Source organism: Falco rusticolus, chromosome Z, assembly GCF_015220075.1.
Source record: "Falco rusticolus isolate bFalRus1 chromosome Z, bFalRus1.pri, whole genome shotgun sequence".
In the NCBI taxonomy this organism is placed as follows: domain Eukaryota; kingdom Metazoa; phylum Chordata; class Aves; order Falconiformes; family Falconidae; genus Falco; species Falco rusticolus.
Window position 1 is genome coordinate 56,741,229 of NC_051210.1, and position 21,489 is coordinate 56,762,717.

A 21,489-nucleotide genomic window follows, 5' to 3' on the forward strand; every position below is an offset into this window, starting at 1 on the left:
CTTCAAGGAACAGTGGTTCATAGTAATAGAAGGAAAGTTGGCTCAGGACACTTCTTAAAGGCACCTGTGGCTGGACAGCTGGCTGTCAGCGTTAGGAAGGTGAGGCACACCGTTAGGAGTCACCAATGTTCCCTGTCCTCAACACCTGTGATGTGCAGCACACATACGGAGTCCTATACTGCAGCAGAAGCAACAGAGCATGAAACTCATTTTCATACAGTCAAGCAAGATGCTTACACAGAGACTAGAAGTTAAGACCATAAAAAGCCAAGGAATTATTTTTTTTCATATTTTAGACCAATTTGAAGTGGCGTGTCTTCATATTTTGTCCATTAGCGTATCAATAAAATAACATTAAAATTGTCATATATAGGTATGTAAGGCGTATGTATTTTATGTATATATAAATATATGTATATATCTAAATTTCTGATTATGACCTGCGATCTCTCCTGATCTATTTTGAGGCTAAAGATAAGAAACACTAGCTATGCAATGCAGTTTCCTTTGAGTTCCCCCCACCGTGCCTTCTTGTGTGGTTGGCCTTTCCCTCTTTACGCGGGTAATGGGGAGCTGCGCAGACAGGCTCCGCACCGAACCCAGTCCCGCAGAGCTACGGCAGGCGGCCACGCAGCTACCGCGGCCCTGCCGCCTGCGCCGGCTCCGCACCGCGGCTGCCCCGCCGCTCGCTGCGCCCCCGCTCGGGCCCGGCGCAGCGGTGCACGCCCGCAGCTGCCCCAGGGGGCCGGGCCGGGGCCGCGCTTCGCCCCGCGTCTTTCGAGGCCGCGGGCGGTGTCCCTGTGCTCGGGCGGGGGGCTGCGGGTTTCCCGCCGGCCGGGATTGAGGGGCCCGCGTTTTGTCGCCACCAGGCTCCTGACGGTGTGGGACGCAGCAGGGACAGGCTGACGACGGCGCCGGCGGGCCCGAGGCGGTCCGGGCGGGCGGAGACGTGCCCGGCGCTAGGACCCAGGAGGACTACAAATTCGCCGTGACTCAGGCTGCTCGGCGCGCAACGCGGCGGGTGGTGACGGGAGTAGGTGGGTGTTGTCCGTGCAGCGGCGGGGCCGGGCGGCTGTGGGGCGCTTGGCTGGGTGCGCGCTGCGCGGCCGAGAGCCGGGGCGGGCCGGGCGCCGCGGTGCCCCTTCCCTCCCTGCGGCCTGCCTTCCTTCCCGCCCCACCGCCGCTCCCGGCCTGGGCCCTGCCGCGCCGCTAACCGCGGCCGCCTGTTGTCTGGTGTTTTCCAGGGAACCAAGATGGAGTATGAGTGGAAGCCGGACGAGCAGGGGCTCCAGCAGATTCTGCAGCTACTCAAGGAGTCCCAGTCCCCGGACACCACCACGCAGAGGGCTGTGCAACAAGTATCCTTGGCCGAGGCCTGCGCCGCGCGGGCGGGACGGGACGGGCGGAGCGAGGCCGCAGCGGCTCGGGCGGGCGCTGGGTAGGCCGGGGGCGGCGGGCGGGGGGAGCGCGGCCTGCGCGGCGTTGTGTCGGCGCTGCGGCAGGCGGCGGCCGGGCCTGCCCGGGAAGCGCCACAGCGCAGTGGGACGAGCCGCAGCCGGAGCAGGCAGCCGTGGCGCGGCGTTTGAACGGCCGAGGCGGCCTGTGGGCCGCGGGGCCGCCTTCCCTGCGGCGGGGCCCGGGCAGCTGTTGCGAGCCTGGAGCCAAGGGCCGGGTTGTTTGGTGGGTTTTTTGTTGTTGTTGTTGTTTTGGTTTTTTCTTTTTAAAGCCCGGGCTCTGGCGCGGCTCCGCCGGCGTCCGCCGCTTTCCCGGGTTGCCCCGCGCTGGGCCGCCGTCAGCGCCCAACCCCCCGCCGCGGCGGGCGGGAGCGCGGCCCTGGCGGGTCCCGCCGAGGGGCCGGGGGTGGCCCGGGGAGGGCCGGGCTGAGCGGGCGGCGCGGCGCGGGGTACCCGTCGCCTCTGCGGCACAGCGGGGGCGAGCAGCGGCCTTCTGGGGTAATCCGGCTCTGGGATTCGAGGCGAAAGCCGTATCTGATGTGGGGGTGTGCCCCTGGCGGAGCTGCTGCCTGCACGCCCTCGCTGGCCTGCTGGCTCTGTCACTGCGCATTTTGTTACGTTGTGAGGATGCTTCTGCTTGCCTAGAAGCCCGAGCCGAAAATACTGCTCGTTACACTCGTTAAAATCCACGGGAAGCGGGTAATCTCTGTATGTGGCTTCTTGTGCTGCGTTGCAGTGCATTTGGTGTTGTGTTGTGGATTGTTGGGTTTTTTACCCCCTAAGTGTCTCTTGATTGTCGAAGTGATGAAATAGCAAGGCTTTAAGAACAAAGACTGAGTAAAATAAATCAAACAGAAGCATAGGTCTTGAAAAAGAAAGCCTCATCTGCTGTCTCCTGCTCCTTGAGCTAGCCATATAAGCACTTTAAAATATCTGGAAGTCATGATATTCTATGAAGCATATGAGTTTATCATCTTGATCCCTTTTTACTTAAGGCACTTGTGTGAAGACCTTCACACAAAGCAACGGAATTTATTTAAGTAGGTAAGAATACATATGTATGTGTCCGTATAGAGATATTTACATTATCTTTACAGTTTAGCTTGAAGACATATTTGTTCCACTTTCATAGCAGATGCGGTCAAGCTAGGAAGGCATCTGTTTTTATGTGAATGATGTAGGGAGTTTTCATCTCAATCATCTTGTTCCTGCAGATGTGTTTCAGACTTTTAAGATGCTATTGCTTCCTTTGAAAAATTCAAAACAGAAGTGCCCGACTAGGTAGAAAGTGTTCTGATAGTGCCCCCAACTTAAACTAGTGCTCTTTAGTATTTAAAAAGAAAAGGGTTTCCAGCAACAGTGTTTGTAGCGTAGCTTTGATGTAAAATTGTATTTTAACGCTCTGCTTCAAATAATACTATCTGGTTTGTTTATTGAAAAATAAAAGTGTACATGTGGGATGGGCATTATGGTTCATGCTATCTGTCTTGAAGATGAGTAGAAATTAATTAACAGAACTTTTTTTTTCATTCAATGTTTGAAATTCTTTTTAAATGGTAGTGGTAACTCCCTGCTGTTCTGAGATACCTATGTGGGCATTCAAGGTCCTCATATATTGGCCTGTAAAGGTTAGAGAGGTGGTGTGTTTTTACCATTGTATTATACAGCAGTTTGGGAAAATGTTCTAATATAACTTGAATGGCCATGTCCTATAATTTAAAAATTAAATATATATGTATATGGCCTTTGAGACTATTTCCACAAAAAAATTGTGATGGCTGTTGTATTGTAGAATCCTACTTGGGTGGTGAATAATGGTTTCAAATTTAAAGTACTCTCAGCTGATAATTTTTCGTAAAATCTTCAGTGTGTTGATTCTGTCATGCTCTTCCATTACGACACTATTTTGGCACGTTTGGGTCCTTAGAACTCAAATATAACAAAGTGGGGAGTATAGATTAGCCAAAACCCTTTGTTAACAGTTATGAATGCTTAAGGTTTCAGATGTTTTTTAAATTAAGATGCTAGATGTTTCTTGGAGTAAAAAAGAAGTGGGTGAAGAAGTTAAGAAAATAGGGCTTATAAGCTGTTCTTTGATTCCTAGACCAAGTAAGTGTTTTGTCATTAAGTTTCTGTTAAATACTGCTCTTCCAGTTCTTTCTGCTCACTGCTTCTGCTGCTTCTTGTTTGATCCGTGGTTAGTTGGTCCATTGATCCAACTGCTAGTAATGTTCAACTGACTGATTTGGTGATTATGTTGCTGAAGCTTGGACAACAAGAAAAAAATCTTTGAAATGTGCTATCTTGCTACTTGGCTGTTCCTGGAGGAGCTCTTCGGCTTAGCAGCTTTGACAACAATCTTTGGATATGTAGTTTTTCATTTCTTGGGGCCATATAGAGTGTTCTATATTATTTTCACTTACCTTGACGGTCCTGTTTACATTTCATCTCCTGTGTGTTACACAGAAGAGGAGCTTGTGTGTCTGATCAGTATGCTTTACTCTCTTTATTGAGGGCAAGCTTCTCTAGCAAAGTTAGTACTTGATACGAACAGCCTAAATATCTAAAAACTAAGTTTCTTAGTGTTTGAGACACTGGCTGTTGGTTGTTGGGAAGAAGTAGATCCTTTAGAACTGGAAGGGATTTACTGGGCCATGAAGTCCTAACGTACATGTATTTGACTAAAGTTTAGTTGGTTTGAATGTTTGCAGATTTAGCTAAACAGCAAGCAAAATAACTGCCTATGGGACAAATGATGTTACTACTTCTAAAAGTAATTTTTTTTTAATGTCTTGATTGTTTGCCATACTGATGATATCTAGTAGGTTTAGTAACTTAGAACTGATACTGCACTGACTTAAAATATTGTCAAGCAGAGTACCTGTTAGTACCAGGGCATGAGAACAGGATACAAGGAGAATGCCAGATCACTGCACTAGCCAAGCAGTGTCAGAATAATGGGAAATTAGAGGCAGATGTAATGACAAATTTTGGGAAAAGCAACTACATACCTTCACAGCTGTTGATAAACGTAAGGATTCTTCCTGCAGTTAAGGAGGATTTTGTCATTTGTTTTTTTGTTTTGTTTTATGAGGCTGTGGATGAGCATGAACTTCTAGGTACAACTATCTGTGCATTTACAGTTAAACAGGTTCTCACTGCTGAAAACTCAGGCTGTGGCTAGTTACTATCATAAAGAAGTATGTGTCTACTGTTAAAATGAGTCACTTATCAAAATCATAGCTGTTGTATTTTGATGCTGAAATGCTTTTATTTATTGTGGACAGGAAAGAAAGATGTATTATGGGGATTATGTCTCAGTAGATTCCTTAGGTTTGGCAGTCTTGTAAGCGTAAATATTGAAATCCAGAACTGTACAGAGGAAGCTTTTTTGAGTGGCTTTACAAATATTTTTAAGGATCTATTACTTTCTGTGTCTGTCCCTGGATTTACTTTTTTTTCCCAGATTTTCCCAAAACTGAAAGGTATTTCTTCAGTAAAAAAATTACAGAAACTGGTTTTAGATTGTTCATACTCTGCAATTATAAGCTTATAGTTACAGCTGGTTGAAGTGACACAGCAGTACATAACTCAATAATCTTTGTATCCAGAAAGATAAATGTTGTGTGTGAAGATTCAGCTTTCCTTAACAGTTTCTCTCTTCAGAAACTAGAACAACTCAATCAGTACCCAGATTTCAACAACTACCTGATTTTTGTTCTTACAAAGTTGAAGTCTGAAGGTAAGTTCTTGAGATGTTTACTGTTTTATTCCTTTTTTTTTTTCGTTTTTAAATTTACTTTATTTGGCTTGAAAGAAATAGGAAGCTGATGCCTATGGTCAGTTTGCTGGTTGGTTGAGCTGTATAGTCATGTAGAATTCATGTATCCTCTCGGAAGTCTTTTTGGAAAAAAAATCTGGTAACTTACTGATGCTTGTAGTTTCAGCTTTGGAATAGAATCCATTCTGAATGGCCTGTGAAATCTTCCCAGAAATGTTGGAGTGTCATACCTCTGTTAGACTGCAGTGAAATTGTGGAATAACTTTTATGAATCGTGACTACACACATAATAGTACATGCTGATAAATTCAGTTATGATAATGATCTCCCTAGTAATGAGACTGAAATACTTTGGAGATCACATGCTAGAGCTGTCCAAAGATTATGTCTATCAGAATCTTCATTCTGAAGGCTTAATTCGAGTAAAATGCAGTTAGAAATCAACTGGCTACTTACTGTTGTCTTTTTCTTATGGATGTTAGTACAAACTGTATATGGCATACTATGTCGCCTTTACCAGCTGGTAAGTTCAGACAATTCCTTAGTAATGGTCAAGGTGTGTGAAAGACTTGTCTTTTTAGTGTACTAAAGCCACTAATTTGTGAGGTTCTTGACAGTGAAAGAAATTTGTTTCAAGATCTGTTTTAGCACATCTGGCTTCTTTATATTTGTTTCTAATTAATGTGTTCAATTGATTGGATTGTTTTCTGGTTATTTTTCTTTTTCCTTAATATCCTGATACTAGTGCTTTGTGTGCCTTCTAGTGTTTCACCTCTGGGTTTCTGGATGCTTGCTTTTTTCCCTTTGAATTAATTTTACCTACATGTGACCCTGTAACATTCAAAGAATCTGTAAGAACATTTATCTTAACTAGTGTTTTGGTTGTGCTGTCACCTTACTTTGGAAGGAAGGAAATGGAAAGAGGGGAACAAAGTAGATTTTCATATTTGAAGGGGAGAGTGTTTTTGTCCTATGTTGGAAGTCTCCTGATCATCTCCAGGGCCTTGGGGGAATACCTCAGATTTGGGAGAGAAAGCTTTCAAGACCTAAATCAGCCAGGATACTGAACTTTTGAGCAAGGTGTCAGTGTAGATACACCATGTGCTTTAAACCATCAACAGAGAAATGAAAAGCAGAGCAAGTCCAGTAGTGGGATCTGGAGTCTGTACAGACGATGTGAGGAGAAGGATGTTCCACTTTTTTCCCCCACAAATTTGTTTTTAAACACTGCCTTACTTGCTAATTTCCCCGTTTTCATTCTATTCACCACTTGAAGTTCTGGATACTGTTCTGTGTTTAGCAGTGCATCAGAGTCTGTCTTCCCAACAGATCATCTTAGATTATCCAGTAGTCTTCTTTTACCCTTCTTGATGTTTGGACACATAGAGTGTGTTTGCGTGGCAAGGTTCTGGTAGTGGGGCGGGGGGCTACAGGGGTGGCTTCTATGAGAAGACACTAGAAGCTTCCCCCATGTCCAATGGAGCCAATGCCAGCTGGCTCCAAGGTGGGCCCACCACTGGCCAAGGCCGACCCCATCACAACGGTGGTAGTGCCTCTGTGATAACATATTAAGAAGAGGGGATGGAGGTGAGAAATATGCACCAGCAGAAGAAAGGAGTGAGGCTATGCGAGAGCAACAACTCTGTAGATACTAAGGTCAGTGAAGAAGGATGGAGACAAGGTGCTACAGGCACCAGAGCAGAGAGATTCCCCTGCAGCCTGTGGTGAAGACCATGGTGAGGCAGGCTGTCCCCCTGCAGCCCATGGAGGTCTGTGGTGGGGCAGATATCCACCTGCAACCTGTGGAAGACCCCACACTGGATCAGGTGGATGCCCAAAGGAGTCGGTGACTGGTGGGAAGCCTGTGCTGAAGTAGGTTTGCTGGCAGGACTTGTGAACCCATTGAGAGAAAAGCCAACACGGAAACAGGTTTGCTGGCAAGACTTGTGACCCTGGTGGGGACCTATGCTGAAGCAGTCTGTTCCTGAAAAATGGCACTGGAGCAGTGTGTGAAGAACTGCAGCCCCTGGCAAGGACTCACATTGGAGAAGTTCATGGAGAACTGTCTTCCATGGGAGGGACCCCATGCTGGAGCAGGGGAAGAGTGTGAGGAGGAAGGTGCAGCAGAAACCTGTGATGGACTGACCGTAACTCCCATTCCTTGTTCCCCTGCGCCACTCAAGTGGGAGGAGGTAGAGAAATCAGGAATTAAGTTAAGCCTGGGAAGAAGGGAGGGGTGAGGGGGAAGGTGGGTTTTTTTCTGATATGAATTATAATATTTTTAATTTCCCCAAGTCAAGTCCGTTTTGGTCGTGATGGTAATTGCTGAGTGGTGTCCCTGTCCTGGTCTTGACCCATGAGCCTTTTGTTATGTTTTCTCTCCCTGTCTGTTGAGGTTGAGGAGGAGAGTGTTAGAGTAGTTTTGGTGGGCACCTGGCATTCAGCCAGGGTCAACCCACCACAACACATCAATCTGTTTGGAATTGGATGAAGAGTAGGAGATGCTAACTGTTGCAAAATGGTTGGATGAAGCTGTTTTATCTGAGGGGGAAAAATTAGGATCTGGCAGATTGAGGGGGCAAGAAAGTTGGGGAGAAGTGACAAGTTAATGTCTAAGAAGAGATGTTTCAGATCAGACTGCACTGATACCTTTCACAGCTACATCAGGTCTTTTGGAGACTGCCGAGAAGCAACTGTTGCTTCAGACATGCTCTTGTGCTGCATCAGTGACATTTTTAGAGTCATAATCTTTTTGTCCAAAACCATTATTTCCTAACTTAGTATTTCTAGTTCAGGAAACTTGCAGAATATTGAGGGTGCCATAACTGAGTCTGGTGTTCATGCTTTTCATATTATTTGCCAAGTTCTAAATACCGTGTTACTTCCCTTGTTAGTCCTACCCAAGCAATGATGGAACACTGTTGGTTGGATTTACTTTGAATCCAACCAACAACCCTCTGTCATCCCTTATTAGTCCTACCCCAGCATGGTAGAGAGACCATCAGATCTGCTGTTCAGTAGCTGCAATACTCTTGCAACTTCTTTTGGACCAGTAAGGGGAAATCGTGATGGACTCATCAGGTAGGTAACTGTCTTCAGTGCAACTGGGAAAGTATTCTTTCCTTTCCCCTCCTGAAGAAGATTCACTTGGCACTGTCCTACAGTCTTGCAAAGTTTGTTGACTAGGGGAAGGAACTTCTGTGCTTTACACCACAGACTAAAGCATAGATATTCATACTTTTGGAAGGTCACACTTTTGTTATGGCCATACTGTCTCAGCAGAAGGAGCTGAAAGTAAGGTTCCAAGATCACTGCCAGTTTATTCAATAAAAATTAATGTGTTTTGATAGTGCATGAGAAAGAGAGATTGGTTTGATAGCAGGTGGGACTAACCTTTTGATTCAGTTTCTGCCACTGTTGAAATCACTGCTGAGAAAACTTTGCTTAAGGATACATTTAGGTAACAGCTCCTCAATGTGGGAATTCTGTAATGGTTCATTGAAGTGTGTGTTGAATAGCCTAATTGTACGGCAGTGGAGGTTGTACACCTCTGCAGGCAAATAACTTTGCAAGCAAATAATGTCACTTGCAAAGCTGGCTGTTCCAAGGCCGGCCTCTAAGATGCATAGGTAAATCTTACGTGTAGGGAATTTGCTTTGGTTTAGCGCCAGAGAGACTGCTTTTCAGTTGCAAAAAGTAGTAACTTCATTTTCCCCCCAATGTTAGCTGCTTCAGATTTCTGTGTCTGAATGCTTGTGACTTGTCGGTTTTAGGTCTGCTGTGATACTCCTGCAAGTACGTGGTAGTTTTCTTGGTTTACAATTATGTGGGCCTTGTTAAGCTGTCAAAGCTTGTTAAGCTTGGGTATTCCTGGAAACAGATGTTGCCCTGCTACCATTTCATCTGTGAAAATATATAGCCTGGCTTGCAGCTTCCTTTCTTTTCCTGAAGTAGTGTGCATTTCTAAAGATAGTGCTGTGAATTTGGATGAACCACAGAATATAAATGATGTTGAGGAAACAGCCTTCAGTCCTGGAAGCCAGACAGTAGGTGGGCTGATGGAATAAAATATGATCCCAAGCCATTAAAGTTTGAGGTGTAGGTCTCTGGTATGTACTTCTCAGGAGGCATGGTGCTCGGAGGTCTTGCTTAGGTGGGTGAGATGGAATCCAGATTAAGATCTGAATGAAAGAAGCTTGGTTTTACTAATTTATCTGTAAATTAACATATTACTCAGATGCTTTGTTAGGTGTAGCTGTGCCTTCTTGGTTCAGTAGGTATAAAACCTCACAGACTATATAGCGGCACTGCCCTGCCTTAGTGTTGGTTTCATGGTTTTGTTTGAGTTCTCTGTGGGGTTTTTTTTCTGGTGTCCCCTGAGCTGAGCTCAGAATTCTGTAGGCTTCTGTATTTTGTTGAAGAGCTGTTTTGTGGAGTGTTTTGAGTTCTTTGATTGCTTTCTGTATTTTGTGTGGTTGACTGAAACAGTCCAGCACTGCAAGGGAGTACCAGCTTTGCCTCTTGTTGCTTTCTTTGCTTGCCTTCAGCTTCACTTCCTTGTCCCAAGTCATACATTTAGATTCTCCTGCCCTTGTTCACGTTTTTCTTCTTTAGTCCCAAGTCTGTTCCCTTGGTTGAAAATACAAGAAAGTATTATCCCAATTTCAGCCTTCTTGCTGAGGCCAGTTCTAACCTTTAGTGAAGGTACGTTGGAGCAGTTGTCCCAAGACATCTGAAGACTGAAGGAGGTGTGAGGTCCTGCTCTGCTATATAGGGAGAGATGAGTGACTCAGATTCACTGGTTCCCCAGGCTGGATTAAGGTGAAATGGCACCAGGGCCCATAAACACGGGGTCTTTGTTCTGGGCTCACACATTGAAGTGGCAATAATAACACTTGGCAATTATCAGTAACTTACAAGGGTAAGGTCTGCATTTCTTGGGAAAGAGAGGTATTGAGTAAGAAAAGGAAAGGAGCAAGAGAAAGAGACGGTAAGGGAATGGGTGGGTGGGTGTAGCTGACAGTCCTGGATCCAGCATTGGTCTGGCCCACAGGGAGTGTCTGGTGCAAAGAGTCACCAGAACCTTTGGGGAGTCCCCCTTTACATATGGTCTTTCTCCACCCCCGACATGCCTTCTCCACTTCTCAGGTAAGTTAGCTCACATGCGTAGTTAACGGTTTCCAGGACATTCACCTTTTGAGGAAGGGGATTCATGAGCTGGGGTGCACCTGCCTCTGCATGGTGGCTTTGCCTGCCTGCATGTCAGTTCGTCCTTATGATGCTGCCATGTCCTCGGCCGGGTGGCTTGGTTGGCACAGTGATCCCTTGCAGTTGCCTCACTGCTTGAGAGAAACTTCTCAGCCCAAACTCTACATACTTAGTTTCTTCTGGGTGTCACAGCAGGTCAGAGGAGGGACCTCTAGGTGTCATAATGCAGACAATTCATACTGCAAGCGTAAGGTGAGTTTGTTTCAGACCTTGGTGACCGTAATGAAGAAACTCCTGAAGTTGTCTGTAGCAAAGCCTTGCTTTGTTTGTACCTTCTGTAGATAAATGTTTATAAGATCCCGTTTATCCCATCTAAAATAGACTGACAAAAAGAGCATTCTTCTTAATTCTTCTGTCTTTTCCTTTTGTGGGACAACTTTGTGAATTGCCTAGTATTTTCTTATTTTTAGCCTGGAATTACTCCATGCTTCAACTCGCACAGCATCCTGAATTTTTGCAAATGATAGATCTGGCTTGCATTAAATTACCAAAAGATGGTGTCCATTGTCATTCACCAAGAATACTCTGTAATCTTCAGAAATTCAATTTGTCAGTTAGGGTGTTGGGTGTGATGACTCTGTTGTAATCGTGCCGTAATATTTTGTTGATGCGAGGTTGTATGAGCATACTGTGTGATGATAGGCCTTACTTGCATCAGCAAAGACTACTCTGTTGCCTTCTGGTAACATTTCTCCGTTCAGCTGTAAGGAGAAACTAAATTGAAACTTTGTAATCTCTGCAGAGCTTCCTGGTGTTTTTCTGCCTGTATCCATTGTTTGTGAACTTCACACCTGTGGGCGAAAAAAGGGAAGCTGTCTTTATTTGAGGGCAGAATTAATGCAGCATTCTGCTTGGCCTAGTGTGGCTTTCATGTTGGTGGATGTTTTATATAAATATTGCAAGAACAAAAGTGGTGTCAAAGATTACCACTTCTTAAGTAAGATTTGACATACCTAATACCTCTTTATGTGGTGAAAAGGAACAGAACTACTGATACGATGTGTATTCCAGTTAAAATTCAGACGGTCCGTCCTTATTCCCAAAACTCGCATGTCCTTTCTCAAATCTACCTTTTTATCCTTGGGCAAGAGACAGATGACATGGTTAGTTTGTGCACAGTTTCTGTAAAATTTTGCATTTGTCTCCTTCTCCCCTGTCTGCTGGGTTCTTGTCAGGACCTAGTCTAATGAGAACATATAGACACAAATGTGTGATGGTTGTGGTGGCGTTCTGCTGCCCCATATAGCTGTAGCTAGCTATCCTGTTGCAGCTGTGCAAAGCGTTTGCGATTCTGATCTTGGAATGTGTTTTAGCAACTGACTCTTCTCACCATCCTGACATAACATGGGAACTGTAGTCTTTGGTCTCAACAGGATGTTATCATGATGGATTGATCATGACTGGGTGTAAGGCTATCACAGTCAAGGATCAGAATCGGAACTCTTACTCTGAAGGTGAATGAGCTGGGATTGAGAACAACTGCCTTAGTACTGCCTTTATCATAGGCATTAAGAACGGTCTTTTTATTACCAAAATGTTTTGGATTTTTATAAATCAGTTAGAGCACTGTCTCTGCAATTTTTGATCTTGTTCATGTGATGACTTAGTCATTCGGAGTACCTTATTTTGACATGGAACGTTGTCACGGAGAAGTATCCCCATCCTCCCGACCCCTCATTTTTGTTTCAGCAGAAGTCCATGAAGATGGTAATTTATTTTCTGGGAATCATGACACTAATAATTCATATAGCTTTGCAAGCGGAGTTTGGAATGGGGTTTTGTAACCCATTACTGGGATCCGAAGTGGTGGTGTGGGTTTGGTGTGAATGTTTTCTGATGAGTGTTGAAATTTGAATTTTATTTGGACAACAGGGCTCATGAGTCTATATATATTAGCTGTATACTAGATAATTCTTCCTTTCCATGCCTCTGTAGGGATATTGTAATGCAGATTTAAGGAAAAGGCTTTTCCTAAGTAGCTGTATGATATAGATGCCACATGTGAGAAGTGACAGATTGTTTATTTATTTATTTAAAGTCATGAAAGCAACTTTGAAGTTATCCAGTGGATTGAATTTTGTGATTCAGTGTTTCAGAAATGCTTTCCTGGAGCTCACTACTCTGAGGAGGCAGAATCAGAGTACGGGATTGCCATTTTTATCTTTCCCTGTCCCTGAAGCCCATACAAGGAAAGCATTGAAAAAGAACAAGTAGAGTAACAAGTTTCTTGATCATAGAGAGAATTTCTAAAGAGCTGCTGGGCATGAATCTTCCGTCAAAATACCCAATGGTCTTTGAGTAATTACCTTAGAGTCTGGGGCTGTTACCTGAGAATTGACTTACTTGTGTCCAGAAGAAACAAAGATCTGCCTGGAGATGCCTATGAGAAGCCCTGGTGATCTGACAGGAACGAAACCGCCTCTAACATTGAAAGAACTCCTCAGGTAGCTGCCTTGGAGGAGTCTGGGGCTGCTACCTGGGAATTCACCTGTATCCAGAGGAGACCAGCACACTCCTGGAGATGTCTGGGAGAATGCCCTGGACCTGCAACCAACATTGAGAAAACTCCTCAGGTAGTTACCTTGGAGGAGTCTAGCACTGTCATGAAGGGAGTGGTTTAGGTTAAGTCACGTGAAGAATCACCATCAAAGGCATGAGCAAAATATTTTGAATAGGAATTTGTGGCAATGCAACTTAACAAAGTTTGGTGGCAAGGTTCATTCTGTTACTTACTGCACAGATACATCACACAAAGAGGAATCAAGTTAAAATGAAGCTGGAATGATTTACAGAGACTAAAAATGTTAAAGGGTAAGAGAGACCCTCCCGCTGAGTCACAAGGTTCCCCTTGCTTTCTAAACTCTTAATAGAGCTTAGGTATGGCTAGATCCAGTCTTAGTCTCGGACTTGGTCAATGCTGTATATCTAAAGGATGTCTAAGGTTTGTTCACAGTTTAAGGTTTATCATAGGATTTAATTAAACTACAAAAGTAACTTAATTACAAATTTGAAATGGTAATACTTATTATGATGTACCTAAATCAATTCATACTGACATGCACGCAAACACAAAGGAATAGATACCTAGATATATGTATGTACAAAGGTATATATATACCTGTTAGAAGTTTTCCTTGAGTTTGGTGAAATACACCAAATGCCTTGGCATTTCTCAACAGGCAAGGGGGTTGAGACTTGAGAAGCAGTCAAATCAGCCTAGGCCTCATCGTCAGCTTTTGGCAATGGTCCCCCTTAGTATTGCAGACTTGGGAATTCGTGAGCCCTGAGTGGTGCCCCACTCCAGGGGAGATTGCTGGTCACAACCTGCTGCAGTCCAGGAGCTCAAAGGGTCTCACTTAGGACTGCTGTTCATAGGGTCAGAGATGATTTGCTTTAGTCAACAGTAACTTCCATCCTGTCCACAATCGTGAGTTTGTAATTACTGGAATTTTTCAAAATTCCAGTGATGGTGGTACATTAGATTCAGATAAAGAGTGTTCCTGGTCTTCTTAGGAGGTGTTATGTTTCAGATAAGGAATGCACCAAGGCTGTCAGGTGGTGCTGTGGTTGAGATAAGGAATGTTTCTGGTACAGCCAGTGCAGTTTTCCACTCCAGCCATGCAAGAGTTGCTGGTGTGGTCAGTGGATGCTTAACTGTCCAGTTCATTACATGGAGAACAAGGCTTAAGCGGGATTCCTAAGATTGTAGAGCAGCCCAGGAGAAGAGGGTGAGATGCACCAACACAGGCTGCTATCTGAGAACTCTGCTGTCTCCCAAGAAGACCAACACACTCCTGGAGATACTTGTTTCCAAGCTCCTGAATGGAGGGAGTCTTTTGTATGTTGGAGACTGATCCATGCTCTGTACCTTGCTGGGAGTGCTCGCAGGCAGCTTTGGAGTGTTTCAGCCTATTGAGTCACCTAGTGCCTTCATGTACTTAATCACATTGAGTTAGGTTCTTCAGAAGTCCTGTTCACTGTAAGCATTTTGGGGGCGAGTCTTGGTATATATTTTCTCTCTAGTAGCTTGTAGAGAGAAAGTACAAAAGTTTTCAGACTTTCCCTTGATTCTTAAGGTTATCAAACTTGTGGGTTTGTTTTCTATGCCTATTTCTGAAGTTCAGGTAGTCTTGGATGAGGTCTGTTTTGGCCTTGCAATAGATGTGACTTCTGGGGGGTAAGTTGGAAGTATGTAGCCAGCTATTTGAAGCCTTTATTTAGTGTGTCCTGTGAGTTGAATGTAGTCTGCTGCAAGGGATAGCAGAGGATCAGTCACTTTGTTCCTAGTAAGAACTCTTGTGTAGCCAATACTAGGTCAACTAGTCCTTGGTCTGTGCCCCCCTCTGCCACCAACAAATAAACACCAGAGAGAGATGACAGTACTTTTTAGACCTTCTCAAACTGCAGCAATGTCCTGCGCTTGTTACATAGTTTGGGATCTGGTAGTGAAATCATACTCTCATCGCACTAAATCTCTATTTCTTATTAAGGATTCTTCTGGTCTTGATAGAATTCTAGCACTGGTTTAACTGCAGGATCAGGTGGTGATACATAAAATGGCATTAGATAGGAAAAGTGCCAAGACCACCAATTTGTGGTGATGTGACAGAGAAGATGAGAGTAGGAGTGAAACCTGAGGATTAGTTCTTTAAACTTTTTGTGGTTTTGGAAGCCTATAGGGATGTACAAATTTTGGCATTCTGATTGACCTGTGGTCATTATTAGTTAGAATGCAGAAAATTCTGTAACTAACCAACAAGCTAATTTTGATCAGCAGTTCAACACCCTTCCCATATTATCTGCAGCTCAGTTTTATTTACAACATTGTCTTCAGAAGCGCAGCTGTTGCTACTTATTCAATAAATATGCAACAATCAGCATTAGCAGACATTTTCAGCTTTGTTTTGGTGTCTTTACAGATGTTCCTAATCTTAGACAGTTGTGTCAGATTATTTTCTATGACTGACACAAGTCAACTGAGCACTGATTCATTTCAGACTAGCCACTATATTTCAAGGTCATTTTGTGTTCAGAAACACTGAAAGTTTTGAAACATCATCAGTCCTGCTTCTAACATGATACCAAACCATACCAGTTTAAGCAAGAAGTGGTATACTTAAGGTTACTTAAAAATCCAGCTTAAAAAAAAACACAAACCCAAAACTAGACGGTTTTTCTGCTAAGAATCTCCTGAAGGTTTCTCCATACTGTATTCTTATACATTAGGGCAGAAGAAGTTCTAAATCTTCTGCTTCCCATATGACACTGCTGTGGTGGAATATTTTTTTTATTATTATTTTATCTCTTTTAAAAGACAGTCTCTCAATAATGGATCAGAAATCTTCAAGTGCAGCAGACACTGGTCATGTTTTTTATCGCATTTTGTATTTGTATGTATTAAATCCATATCACTAGTTAAAACATTGAGAATGACAGCTTTTCTGAAAAATACTTAACCGGTTTAAGGCTGAAATCAACAGACACAGCAGTTTTGCTTTAGGGAAAAAGTCTTACCCTAACATTTAAAGTTGCCAACATTACAAGAGTAATAGGGAAAAATATAGCCATGCTCATAATCATTATATCACAATCTGTGAATGGATAAATGTTACCCTCATCCTAGTCACTCGGTTCTTTTAGCAATCTAGAAAGTTATGTTGTAAGGAAGAGAGGATGAAAAGGCATGGTGAAACAAAAGCTTACCTTGAACTTGCAGGTGAGCTACAAAAACCTCATTGCTTTCATATAGGCATCCTGTGTCATACAAATCCTCATTAGAGGAAATACAGCTGGTTGAGGACACAAAAGCACTGCAGTAGCCCTAAAAAAATTGAGATCCATGTAACATGGGTTTGTGTCCATTTGCTCTGTCTATAAACCATTAAAATCTGGAACTCATATTAAAGGCTTGCAACAGATTTGAAAATTTACCGAGAAACAAATGGTGATTACGTGATACAGCTTTATAATAAAGTGAGGCAGTGTAAGAGGGGAATCTTCCACTGAACTGATTGGCACCAAAGATGATAGCAAATGCCAGAGGTCTGCTTTGCTTTCTTTTTCTTGTACTATATGTTCTTGTCAACTATATTTCCAGGTTGACTGAGATAGAAGGAGGCAAGACTGTGATCTTTTTTCTAATGGCTGAAGCATATGGCTGACAGCAGTTATCACAGAATCTATGAAGACTAAAGAGTGTATTACTCAGCTCATAGGCCATCTGCCTGTAATCTCTGTGTTACAGCAAGAACTCGATCCAGACCTATATTACTGTCTTCTGACAGTGTAGCTGTTAAGTTATTGAACACCCTGGATTCCATAAATACCTTTGTGTAGTCATATCAGAAAATCTTTCTCTCAAACTAATATTTTGACTATGGTATGTTTTGGTTTGGGTTTTTTTGTGTTTTTGGGTTGTTTTTTTCCGAAATGCCAGGGTATCAGGTTCTGTCCTGCTTCTCTAGCTCAAGTGATTGCTGTGTGCTTAGCACCAAGTCCTTTGTGACTTTTGCTTGTCACCTCTCAGTATGGTGATGGTTAGTTTTGCTTTTTTAAAAAAAAATCTTTATTCTTTTTCTCACTTGATGAATTCTTTTTCATTCATCAGAGATGCGTTTTTTGCTATGAATCCCGTGGAATCTTTGTTGCAGGTATATAATATAAACACTTAGCATACAGAATAGTCTTTCTTTTATGTTGGCTGAAAGAATCAATCTAACATTCTTCATGAGCTGCATACCATAGGATAGTTCATGAAGAAAAAAATGGTGCTAAAGTTTCACCTTCGTGTGACCTTGATTTTTATCTAAACCAGCTGGCTAATCTGCCTATTTCTGACACAAGGAACTTAATAGTACCTGTATCTCTGATTGGTTAAATTGGAGCTGTTGCCTTGTCCCTTTTGTAATTGTAGCCAGGCATTCTAAAGGATTAATGTTTTTCTTGAATGCACTGTTTAATATTTTCATATTGGACTTTATGCTAATAGTGGCTAATGTACTGTATTTAGTCAGGTTTGGTTTTGACTTCTTTCACCCCCAGAAGATACTGCTGGCTGATACAGAATGAGTAACTATTGCATTCTGCATCTAACCAGCTGCTGACAATGATGGGTTTATTGTGGCTTGAGAGCATTTTAAATCTGTGGAAGCATAGAACAGGCTGGGTTGGAAGGGACTGTAAAGATTATCTAGTTCCACCCCCATGCCATGGGCATGGACACTTTCACTAGACCAGGTTGCTCAAAGCCCCATCCAGCCTGGCCTTGAGCATTTCCAGGGATGGGGCATCCACAGCTTCTCTGGGCAACCTGTTCCAGTGACTCGCCGCTCTCACAGTAAGGGATTTCTTCCTAATGTCTAATGTAAATCTACCCTCTTTCAGTTTAAAGCCATTGCCTCTTGTCCTATCACCACATGCCCTTGCAAAAAGTCCCTCTCCCTACAAGCTCTCTTGCAGGCCCCCTTTAGGCACAAGAAGGCTGCTATAAGGTCTCCCCAGAGCCTTCTCTTCTCCAGGCTGAACAAACCCAGCTCTCTCAGCCTGTCTTCATAGGAGAGGTGCTCCAGCCCTCTGATCATCTGTGTGGCCCTCCTCTGGACTCACTCCAGCAGGCCCATGTCCTGTGCTGGTTTTGGCTGGGGTAGAGTTAATTTGCTGTATAGTAGCTGGTACGGGGCTATGTTTTGGACTTGTGCTGGCAATAGTGTTGATAATACAGAGATGTTTTTGTTACTGCTGAGCAGGCCTTACACAGAGTCAAGGCCTTTTCTACTTCTCACCCCACCCCACCAGAGAGTAGGTTGGGGGTGCGCAAGAATTTAGGAGGGAGAACAGCTGGGACAGCTGATCCCAAGTGGCCAAAGGGATATGCTATACCATATCACGTCATGCTCAGCGTATAAAGCTGGGGGAAGAAGGAGGAAGGAGGGGGACGTTTGGAGTGGTGACATCTGTCTTCCCAAGTAACCATCACACGTGATGGAGCCTGGCTTTCCTGGGGATGGATGAACACCTGCCGGCTGGTGGGAAGTGGTAAATTAGTTCCTTGTTTTGCTTTGCTTGTGTGCGTGGCTTTTGCTTTATCTATTAGCTCTCTTTATCTCAAGCCACGAGTTTTCTTACTTTCACTCTTCCAGTTCTCTCCCCCATCCCACTGCAGAGGAATGAGTCAGTGGCTGCATGGGGCTTAGCTGCTGGCTGGGGTTAAACCACAACACCTTATGTTGAGGGTCCCAGAGCTCAACACAGGACTCTGCATGGGGTCTTACAAGAGCAGAGTAAAGTGGGGAAATCGCCTCCTTTGACCTGCTGGTCATGCTTCCTTTGATGCAGCCCAGGGTACAGTTGCTGTTCTGGGCTGAAAGCACACATTACTTGGTCATATTGTCCTAATTGTTATCAATACCCCAAAGTCTTTCTCCTCAGGGCTGCTCTTAATCCATTGGCCAACCCAGCCTGTATCTGGGCTTGGGATTGCCCCAGCCCAGGTGCAGGACCTTGCACTTGGCCTTGTTGAACTTCATGAGGTTCACACAGGCCCACCTCTCAAACCCATCAAGGTCCCTCTGGATGGCACCCCTTACAATCCAGCATGTCAACCGCACCACACAGCTTGGTGTTGGCAAGCTTTCTGAGAGTGCACTTGATCCCATTGTCCATGTTGCCGACAAAGGTGTTCAACAGGACTTGTCCCAATACAGACCTCTGAGGACTGCCACTCATCACTGGTCTCCATTTGGACATGGAGCTGTTGACCACAACTGTAAGTGCGACCAGCCAGCCAGTTCCTTATCCACTGAGTGGTCCATCCATCAAATCCATGTCTCTCCAGTTCAGAGACAAGGATGTCATGTGGGAGGAGAGTCAAATGCTTTGCACAAGTCCAGGTAGATGACAGAGGAAATTAAGGAAGACATTTGGCTTCCTTCCTTGCCACAGGCAACTTTGAATCTTAGTAACAATTTGTGGAGGACTGGATTTCTTGAAGATGTGTGTACCTATCAGTGGGTTACAGTTATGTAAAACAATCAGAGTTTGATTTTTTTAATTGGTGTAAAAGTTCATGTGGAGATTTTACTTTTAATTCATAATATTTCAGGCAAATCTGAGACTGATAAAGAGTTCAAGTGAGAACTTATTTCTTTAGGTCACTCTCCACCTCATCTTTATTAATAATATCTCCAAAACTTCAAACAAAATTACTTGATTTAACTTGCCAAGTAGTGACTACTAATAGTAGCAGTAGTACTTGCGACATCTCACAACCAAGTTATGTGGTTGAGAAATGTTTGTCCACTCATTCAGTCTTCAGTATTTTTACTTAAAATAATAAAGCCTTTCTTCTCTCCTTCTCCATTGTCCCAGATAAGTTATTGGCCCTTGAAATGCAGTGCTGTATAATTGAAATATCTAGACAATATAAAAATTAGAAGTTTTATATTGGTGGGTATTTACAGCTATAGTATAGGTAAAGCTATAGAGTTATTTCAAAGGTGTATGCATAGTGTGGCTTCCTGGTTTGTGATGTTACTGAATTCTATGTAAATGATACATTTGTAAATCAACACATATATAATTATGGAGCATGAAAAATAGTGCTTCTTTAGGAGAACTGAAATACGAACATAAAAACAAGACTCGTCATTATATGATGGCGGCCTGTTTTGGCATTCAAATAAAATCAGTTGAAATTAATTTTAGTTCCTGATCAGCCAGACAAAACCCCTCTTCAGAAAAGTTTCTGTTCTAACTAGCATAGATCACAATGGAAAGCGTCTTTAATGTTCATAAGTCAGACCTTGTGAGTGTAGTGAGTTTTGGTGTTGTGATGCAGTAGCTCTAGTTTGAAAATACTTTCTGTTTGAAAGTTGTATCTCTTATTTGGCTTATCCTTATTTCTGTTGGGATGTTAATAGTTTTGAATGCCCAGAATAGATCCATGTCTAAACTAATTCTTGACAAAAAGGAACTTTGAATTTTTTTTGTATGAAGTCTTGATTTGGGCAAGAAATAAGGATGCTCAAACAAGTGACTAAAATGCTAATTAAAATTCACTTACTGTGCTGATTAGGGTTGCTGGAAACTGTAAATTCAAGTTTTCATATACTAAAAACTAATCCTTTCTATCTAGAATATCTGGATCTCACTTCCAGCATATTTCAGAAGGATTGCCAAGTTACTCATGCTCTTGCTTGAAGAACCAAGCATGAGTCTGCTCCAATATAAATGAAAAATCTAGGCTGTTCTTTTTCTGTTCCTCTTATCCCAATAATTGACAGAAATTTGCAAGTGTCCTGCTTTTGTCAGGGATAGAACTCATTTTCTTCTCAGTAGCTGGAGCAGTGCTGTGTTTTGGATTTGGTGTGAGAACAATGCTGACAGCACACTGATGCCTTTAGTTGTTGCTGGGTAATGTTTATACTGAGTCAAGCAGTTTTCAGTTTCTTAGGTCCTGCCAGCAAGAAGGCTGGAGGGGCACAAGAAATTGGTAGGGGACACAGCCGGGTGACCTGGACTAGCCAGAGGGATATTCCATACCATAGAATGTCATGCTTGGTATATAAACTGGTGGGAGTTGGCCAGGGTCTTGGGATTGCTGCTCGGGGACTGGCTGGGCATCGGTCAGCAAGTGGCGAGCAATTGAATTGTGCATCACTTGGGTTTTATTTCCCTTCCCTTTGGATTTTATTCCTTTCTCCCTCTCTCCTTTTTCTCATTATTATTATTATCATAATTATATTTCCATTATTAAACTGTTCTTACTTCAACCCTTGAGTTTTACCTTTTTCCAATTCTCTTCCCCATCGTGGGGGAGTTGGCAGGGGAGGGTGGAGTGATCAAGCTGCTGGTACTTTGTTGCTAGCCAGCCACCTACAGCAGGCAAAAAGAGCTTAGTGGAGAGTACTCAAACTGTTGTCTGAACTTAAATTCTTACTCAGTTCAAATCAGTTCTGGTCACTTTGTTCTTACAGTTCACACTATATA

At 43.4% G+C, this 21,489-nt stretch overlaps 1 protein-coding gene across 4 annotated transcripts in view; it reads left to right on the top strand.

Moving 5' to 3' along the window:
• The first annotated feature begins 749 nt into the window (after positions 1-749).
• The window catches only part of TNPO1 (transportin 1), a 59,594-nt gene continuing 38,854 nt past the window's right edge, over positions 750-21,489 (top strand). The window contains exons 1-3 of one of the 4 annotated variants that reach the window (XM_037373072.1): positions 750-1,037; positions 1,245-1,358; positions 5,121-5,196. In XM_037373072.1, the coding sequence (XP_037228969.1) occupies positions 1,254-1,358; positions 5,121-5,196 (181 nt within the window). In that variant the 5' untranslated portion in view covers positions 750-1,037; positions 1,245-1,253. The other 3 variants (XM_037373068.1, XM_037373069.1, XM_037373071.1) reach the window with 3 other exon arrangements.